General features: G+C 58.3%; 1 protein-coding gene across 1 annotated transcript; it reads left to right on the forward strand.

Annotated features, from left to right (window-relative positions):
• Positions 1-1,089: 1,089 nt before the first annotated feature.
• AQP5 (aquaporin 5) lies at positions 1,090-4,834 on the forward strand. Its single transcript, XM_033117544.1, has 5 exons — positions 1,090-1,141; positions 1,479-1,985; positions 3,021-3,185; positions 3,560-3,643; positions 4,449-4,834. The coding sequence occupies exons 2-5, from the start codon at positions 1,485-1,487 to the stop codon at positions 4,632-4,634; spliced, it is 936 nt and encodes a 311-aa protein (XP_032973435.1). The 5' UTR covers positions 1,090-1,141; positions 1,479-1,484; the 3' UTR covers positions 4,635-4,834.
• Positions 4,835-8,300: the final 3,466 nt, after the last annotated feature.

The following is an 8,300-nucleotide window of genomic DNA, read 5'->3' on the forward strand; positions in this document are numbered from 1 at the left end:
CCAGTCCAGGGGTGGAAGGACTTGACTTTGGGGGTCCCTGAAAAAGACCACATGTAAGAAAGACAGACCTGGAAAGTGAGGTAGAAACAGAACCAAAGCAAGCCACAGAAATTAAGAGAGGAAAGGTGACTAGGAGATAGAAACTGGGAGATGAATGGAGACGCAGACAGAGAGACTAAAGCTAAGACTGTAACAGGAAGGGAAAAAACAGAAATGGAAAGGAGAGAGAGAGATTGAGAAAGGAAGGAAGAGACTGACAGAAGGAGAAGAGCAGAGAGACTGAAGAGAAAGACAAAAAGTATGAAAAAGAGAGACTGTCAAGGTTCGGAGAAACAAACTGGAGAAAGAGGGAAGAGAGGCGGAGAGATTGCCTGAGGGAGAGAAATAAAGACAGAGGGAGGGATTGAAGGGAGAGGAGAGGAAAGAGACTGAGAGGAGGGAGAGGAGCTGGAGGTGGAGGAGAAGGGAAACCTGAGATCCAGAGTGGGGGGCTTCTGACAGCAAGGCGGGAGAGGCCAAGATCTCCCGTGGGAGGTCAGTAGTGCGTGCACCCTCGCCGCACCCCACTCCGACCCCCGAGTCCCAGGGCCTCTTCCCTGACCTAAACCACAACCGAACCGAGGCTATGCCTCCTCCTGTCCCATGGACAAAGTGAACTCCCGGCCCCCACCTCCTTCGGGGACTCGCTGGGATCCTCAAGAGGGCTGTGCTCCTGGAGGGGTTAAAATGGTTGCGGAGCAGCGGGCGCCTCCCGGGATCCGCCGCCTTCAACCAGGACTGCCCAGCAGCTGGGGGTCAAGGATTGCCAAGCGCGGGGCAGGCAGGCGCAGTGCCATCTTTTCCCAAAACGCCCCCATTCCAACTCCGGAGGATCGCCTGGCCGGGGCCCGAGAGAGGTCAACGAGGACCGGACCTCCCCGCACCACTCAGCCCGGCTTCCCGCGCCAGCTACCGGGCGGCAGGGAGCTGGGTGGCGCTGGCCTCGGGGAACCGCATCACTCCAGCTGAGGCTGAGTAAGGATGCCCCAGTCGCAGGAGGAAAAGGAGGAGCCGGAGCCAGGGCCCAAGAGGAGAAAGAGGGGATACCGCGGCCAGAGATAAAAGCCGGGCAGAGGCAGCCGTCTGGAGGTCCATAGGACAGGTGAGCCCGGCCGGAGAGAAGTCTCCCCGGGAGTCCCGGACCAACAGCGCGCACTTGAGCGTGGGAACCGCCTGGAGCGCACCATGCGCCGGTCCCCTGCCGCCCGGCCGGTATATACCGCCTCCTGGGTCGCTTAGCCCGGGCAGGTCACACGCTGCCCCCGCGGGGAGACGCGCCGGGCCCGGGCAGTGGCGAGCCCAGGACCGCGGCAAAGTTCCCTCCCTGCGCACGGTGCTGGCCCCCGAGCGTGGGAGCCGCCCACTGCCCCCCCCCCCCCCCCCCCCCCCCCCCCCCCCCCCGCACTGGTCCCGCTCCCCAGCGCCCGCCCTCTATATAGCGTCCGATGCAGGGCGGGCGCCAGGCCGCTAGTCGCACAGTGGGCCCAGGAGAGCGCGCCGAGCCAGGGAGCCAGACCCCTGTCCCCAACGCCACCGCTGCCCCGACGTGTGCCCACCGCTGCCGCTCAGCACCTGCACCTACCATGAAGAAGGAAGTGTGCTCGGTGGCCTTCGTCAAGGCCGTTTTCACTGAGTTCCTGGCCACCCTCATCTTTGTCTTCTTCGGCCTTGGCTCTGCCCTCCCGTGGCCGTCGGCGCTGCCCACCATCCTGCAGATCTCTCTGGCCTTTGGCCTGGCCATTGGCACCCTCGCCCAGGCCCTGGGGCCAGTGAGCGGTGGCCACATCAACCCCGCCATCACACTGGCCCTCTTAGTGGGCAACCAGATCTCCCTGCTCCGGGCTGTCTTCTACGTGGTGGCCCAGCTGGTGGGTGCCATTGCCGGAGCCGGCATCCTCTATGGGGTGGCACCAGTCAATGCCCGGGGCAAGCTGGCTGTCAACGAGGTGAGTACCCAAGGGATCCTGGGGTGAGCTTGGGACCAGGCCCCCATGCCCCACCTCAAGAATGGGTGCTACTAAGGACCAGTACACACCCTTGCAAAGAAGGTGACAGCCTCCAAGGCCAGGAAGATGAATCCCCAGGCTGGCGTGTGCCCCTGCTCAACCTCCCTGGATCATACCCACCTCCTCTGCCAGCTCCCCTCCTGCCGATCCTTCCTGGCCTCTCTCCTGGTACCTACTGCCCCTCCTTTCTTGCCCCAAACTTCTGCCTTTTCTCCTGTCTCACCCCTGAATTCTGCCTTCCTCTTGGACCCCTCGTGGCTCATGTCTGCTCCTCAGTGGAGTGGTTTCATGGAATCATCAGAGAAAGATGGATTGTAATTCTGGCTTCCACTGACCCTGGCCCCTCTAGGTCTCATTTTTCTAGCCATTACATGGAGATGGTCATAATCTGCTACAGCAGGTGTCAAGGGATCCCATTTAGAAACCATGCATGTGAACCGCCTAATTCAGTTCTGTTGGACATTGGTTCTTGTCCCTGGCCCCTGCTGTCTCCCCTCCCACAGCCCCACATTCAGCCCCCATGTCCCATGCAAACTGGGTTCATTAATCAAACACAGAGGAGGATTTTCTCGGCCATTGTCAAACCGTGAGTCAGCCACACTGGAGAGACGGGTTTGAGGTTGGCACTGGCAGCTGGTCAGGCACCACAGGAGGTGGGCTGGGGATGCAGGAGGCAAACTGGGAAGCTGCCTACAGGAGGGAGGGTAAATGCCAACTTGTGGAGGGTGGGGACTGAGCAGTACGGTTGACAGAACTGTATCCAGGAAAAGCTCCCCACACACTGCCCTTTGGCCACAGGCCTGCACTCCAAGCTTTTCACATACTGTGAAATATGTAGTCTCTGTGGCAAATGACCTCCCTGATTTGACATGCACTGGGCCCTAGGTGTCTTTGGAGACCCAAAGCCCATCTCCCCAAGCCCCTGGCCATAGAGCCAGAAGAAAGCAGGGGTTCTAACCCACACTCCCATTGCAGCTCAGCAACGACACAACGCCGGGCCACGCTTTGGTGGCAGAGCTGATTCTGACCTTCCAGCTGGCACTCTGCATCTTTTCCTCCACTGACTCCCGTCGCACTAGCCCGGTGGGCTCCCCAGCCCTGTCCATTGGTCTGTCGGTCACACTAGGCCATCTCGTGGGGGTGAGTGGAGCTGTCATATGGCTGGGGTTGTGGGGAGCCCCTCAGGGTAAATAATGGGGCCCCAGATCAGTACCCCTCCAGACCAGTGAGCCCTGCAGTTTGGGCCTGGAGTGGTGCTGTTATACTCTGATCCAGACTTGGACACCCAAAACCTTCTCTAGGCTGAGGAAAGATGGAAGTAAGTGGGAATTGGAATAAGGGCAGGAAACCAAGCCTGAGCTTAGGATAGGGAGAGGTCACCAGCCTAGGAATCAGGAGACGTGAGTTGGAGACCTGGCTGAGCCCCTGAACTTCTGGGTGGCCCTGGGAGAGTTGGGGGCACTATGGAAGGGAACAAGCATGCTGCACTCCTCACCACATCGTTCTCTGTCCAGATCTACTTCACCGGCTGCTCCATGAATCCAGCCCGCTCTTTCGGCCCCGCAGTGGTCATGAAGGAGTTCAGGTCTGAGCACTGGGTGAGTCTGGGACTCCCCTGGATCCCTGGCAGTGAGGGCCTGGACACCTGGCTGTGGCAGCCGAGAGCTAACTGAACTTTCAAGATGCTATGGGCCCAGAGCTCAGGGGTGAGCCCTGGGAGCGGCAGCTGGAGAGGAGACACAGAAGGGAATGGGATGCAGCCAGAGCAAGGGTAGGGCTAGATTTTCAGGGCCTGAGACCCTGGGGACAGGGGACCCTGGTTGGAGGGTTGAGGGGGAACTATATGTGTCTGTCACTCTAGGGAAGGCAGGGGATCTGTACCTCAGTGTTGATCTCCTCTGAGGATTTTGTCTGTCCCTCTAGGGGTCTGTGTGTCTGTCCACTGTCTGATGTTTTATTTGTCGGTCCCTGTTGAAGGCTTGGGAGAGTCTTCCTTCATATGGGTCTGTGCCTCTGGATAATCTGTCACCATGAGCTCTCTCTAGAGTCTGTCTCTATCCCAGTGTGGAATGGAGAGGAGTTCTGTTTGTCTCTCTGAGGACCTGTATGTCTTCTCCCTCTGAAAGTTCATTTGTCTCTTTTTAGGGTGGGGTTGGAGGGGCCCTGTCCCTCTAGGGATCTGTCTGTCTCCTTTAAGGATGCTAGTATCTGTGGTCCACATCCCTGTCACTGGGGAGTGCAGTATCAGTATATCCTGAGGTGGGAGGAAGTCTTTCCTTCCGGGGTCTGGAAGTCTATATGTCTGTCTCCTCTGAGGGTCCATGAGTCTGTCTTCTGGAGAGGGGAAGTATTGGTCTCTGAGGACCGGGGCTCAGCCCCTTGACGCTGCCCTGTCTCCACCAGGTATTCTGGGTGGGGCCCATTGTGGGGGCTGCCCTGGCTGCCATCCTCTACTTCTACCTGCTCTTCCCCAACTCCCTGAGCCTGAGTGAGCGTGTGGCTGTCGTCAAGGGCACATACGAGCCCGAAGAAGACTGGGAGGAGCAGCATGAAGAGCGAAAGAAGACCATGGAGCTGACTGCCCGCTGACCAGCGTCAGGCAGGGGCTAGCCCCTTAGCCCCTGTACCACAGGGGAAAAAGTGGGGGGGACATGCAGCAAAGCTTCCTCCCCCCCACAGCTAGGTCCTCTGGACTGGGGAGGAGGTACCGGCTTCCCAGGCTGCACAGTTAGAAATGGGAGCAGGAACCGATGATGGGACTCTTGGGGTGGGGGCCAGGGGCTGGGGTCTGATTGGGAGGGGTCCCTTTGGGACAGAGCGAGCTGCTGCCATGAGGTCAGACCTCAGAGATTGTGAATGCAGCACCATGCTCACAGGCTGCCCCAGGGCCAGGCCAGGAAGGGGTGGCCTGCGCTCTTCATCCCCCACTCTCCCCAGACCCTCCTCAAGAGTCAAAGGGATCCCAGCTCCTAGCACGGCAGAGGCTGACCCTTCCCAAGGCTCTCTAGGAGGGAGACAGACAGATTCACTAAATGCTGCCTTATTTATTTCTGCTTAAAGATACATGGGGTAGGGCTGCTGGTGTTTGGGGTGGGGGCTTCCCAATAAACCAATGATGTTCATGTTATGCCTCATCTCTCCCCAGGAGCCTCTCCTTGGGACACTCCGGCTCATGCCCTCTTCTCTTTATCCTTCCCACACCCTCCCTATGGACCTCCATGGCCTCCACAGTCCTCTGTGGAAAGACAGGGAAGCTGAAGCCAGGGGAGGCCTAGAGAGTCAGATATGGGAGTGAGGAGGGCAAGAGTGGGGCTGGAGAGAAAGAAAGAGAGAGAGAGAGACCAAATATAGAAATAGAGCTAGAGGTCAGGAGGGGGAAGTGGGAGCAGAGGAGAAGGCATCTTCCTCACAGTCTCCTGCCTGCACACCCCTCCCACCTCAGCTATGTCAAGTCCCGGACACTTGAGGAGGGTGTGCCCGGTAGGGTGGAGGACAAGTGAACCAGCCGGTAGCCCCTTGAGATTCCAAGGGGGTGACCAGCCAGGTCTGTCATCAGGGAGAAGGCACAGCTCTGGACTCCCCTCTCTGCACCTCAATGTTCTAGAAAGGTGCCATGTTGGGAGCCCATGCAGAGAGAGCAGTGCCTACACACACACACACACACACACACACACACACACACACACACCTGGCCCAGCTATTTTCCAGTCTCCTCTCCCCTGCCTCTGCAGGCCAATGTCCCCACCATCTTCCCCTCTGGGCCTGCAGTTCTGCCCTCACCAGCTCTTGTCCCTTGCCACTGACACTACTTATGAAACCTCCTTAGCTCGCCAAGCCTCCATCTCTTAAGCATAAAATGAGGATTAAAACCGCTTCCCTCCCAGTGTTGTTCTGGGGAATCAGATGAGATTCCTAGGACCTGTCTGCTCTCTGTGGGGAAGCTGGTGGAATGCAGGTGAACAGCTCAAGACGCAGCCCTGCATCATAGTTAAGGAGTCCAGCTTGGAGTTCAAATCTTGCTGCACAATTGTGGGTAACATAAGTTCTCTGAGTTTTAATTACTTCCTCTGAAAATGGGGATATTTGTACCCACTTCCTGGGTGGTTACGAGGATCAAATAAGACAATGGATGGAAGTAAAACCCGTGTGCAAACAGGGCCAGGCACCTCAGAGTGAGTGCTCAATAAACTAGTGTGAAAATAAACCCGTATGTACACATCTGGGACGTGGGCCATATCCCAGTTCTGAGCCTCTGCTGTCCTGACACTGTTTGAACCTGAGCTCTGGCTTCTTGCTGGTGTGAGAACCTCTCCCCCGCGGTCTTCAGCTTTGCCCCAGAAGAGAGGGGCCAGCAGGGCCAGAGATGGACTGGGAAGGGGTGGGAGAGGCTATACACCCGGTTGGCACTCGTCAGTCCCCGGGGCTCGCGGTGAGAGCTGCAGGGCCCTCAGTCCTCCTCCACACTTGAGTCTAGTATCTGTAAGAAGGAGCCGCAGCCGCCCTGCCCTCCCCTTCCTGCCTCACCGGTGAGCAGTTAACACCACATGGCAGTGTGCCTATGAGAACCTCAGGAAAGGAGCAGTCCCCCATCCGCCGCCTGCGGCCCCCACCTAAATCGGGCCGCAAGTGCCAGCTCCGACCAGTAGGGGGGGACCTCGTCCACTGAATGCACAGCTGCTGTGCTTCCTCGTCCGAGTCCTGGGTCTGGGCTCCAGCCAGTTAGGGCATGCGGGGTGGAGGACACGGGGAGCCTCTCAGGACTGGGTCCTCTGGCGCCGCCAGGAAGCAGCTATCCGCAGTCCGAGAGGGTGTGCAGATGAGAGGGGAATCCCTTTGCCATTCAGTCCCCACAAAACTGAGGTACAGGCATAGCCACGACTGGGAGACTGGTCTTTCCTCCCCAGCCCAGCAAACTGTGTCCCTTTCTCTGACAGGTGGACCTGTAGGGGACAGACCCTCAGGGGTGGGTGGAGCACCCAGTCCGAGGAAGTTCCAGGCCCCGCCAGAGGGCGAAGGTTCGCGTAGGGCTTTGGGCGGACAAGTTGCGACGGACAGGCTGTGACCAGCAGAGGGCGCTGTGCTCCGTGGTGGCTGGTCCTCCTCGGGCTGCTAGGTCCTGGCTCACAAAGACCTGCGCACACAGGGACACGCACACCCTAACCCCGCACATCCACAGTGACCTTCAGTTGTACCGAGGGGTTGTGTCTCCTAGGCATGGACTGCTCACGCTGTGAGTGTGAGAGCCACGTCACCCTCCCCCATTCTCTCTCACAGGGCTGCTGGGGACCAGAACTGGGAGCCTGGCGCCATGCGTTCTAGGAGAGGCACACGTGTGTGACACCCAAATACATGCACACCCAGTCACTCCTTTGACCCTCTGCTACATCTGAAGATGGAACCCAAGAAGAGCCTTGATTCTCCTCTAGGAGGCTTGATTCCCCCTTTTCACTCTTCCTCTGCCCAGGGGCTACCAGTTTTTACCAGGTAGGAAGGTAGACATGGTGACATGATGGAGAAATGGAAGAGAATTGGGGTGAAGGTAGAAAATGGACAGGATGGCTGTCTAAAGGGATGGACAGGAGGAGGGGTTGCTGGAGGGTCAGCTCTTCCAGCCCGTCTCCGTGCCTTAGCTTCTTCCCCGTTATGTGTAGATGAGATCAGACCTCCTTTCCTGCCACATTTCATGGGGATTGGTGAGATGTGAGGAGGGAAGCTACCTTGAATTGTTCCCTTTCTGACATGTTTTTATTGTCCCTCCTCTTCTCTCCCTGTATCTTCCTCCTTCCCCTCCCTCTTGCTCCCCCTACCTCCCCCAAGCCCTGAAACCTGTTAGAGCTCACATTGCTCCTTGTGTACACGCATGCGCATGCACACGCACGCACGCATGTATACCTTGCCATGGAGGTGCCCACCCCAGCAGCGCAAGGAGCCCAGAGACAGGCCTCTGGGAGGTTAAGAGCACACAGCCACCTGACAGGCAGCTGCAGGCAGCCAGGTGTAGGGCTTTGGCAAAGGCCTCTAGCATGAGTGTCTCAAAGCAGGGCACTGGAGCCCAGGACTGGCTGGGCCCGGCAAGGTGCTGCTGGAGCTGGAACAAGCCCTGGCCAATGGCTGGCTGGCCTCTGGGGGTGAAGGACTGGCCTGTTCCAGGCCAGACAGGGCCCCAGGAGTCTCTGTTCTGGGCCAGCTGGAAACAAAGGCTGCACTTAATGCTCTCAGCCTCTGGGACCCAGAGCACAGGCCACAGTTGCTGCT

Source organism: Rhinolophus ferrumequinum, chromosome 10 (genome assembly GCF_004115265.2).
Source record: "Rhinolophus ferrumequinum isolate MPI-CBG mRhiFer1 chromosome 10, mRhiFer1_v1.p, whole genome shotgun sequence".
NCBI lineage: Eukaryota > Metazoa > Chordata > Mammalia > Chiroptera > Rhinolophidae > Rhinolophus > Rhinolophus ferrumequinum.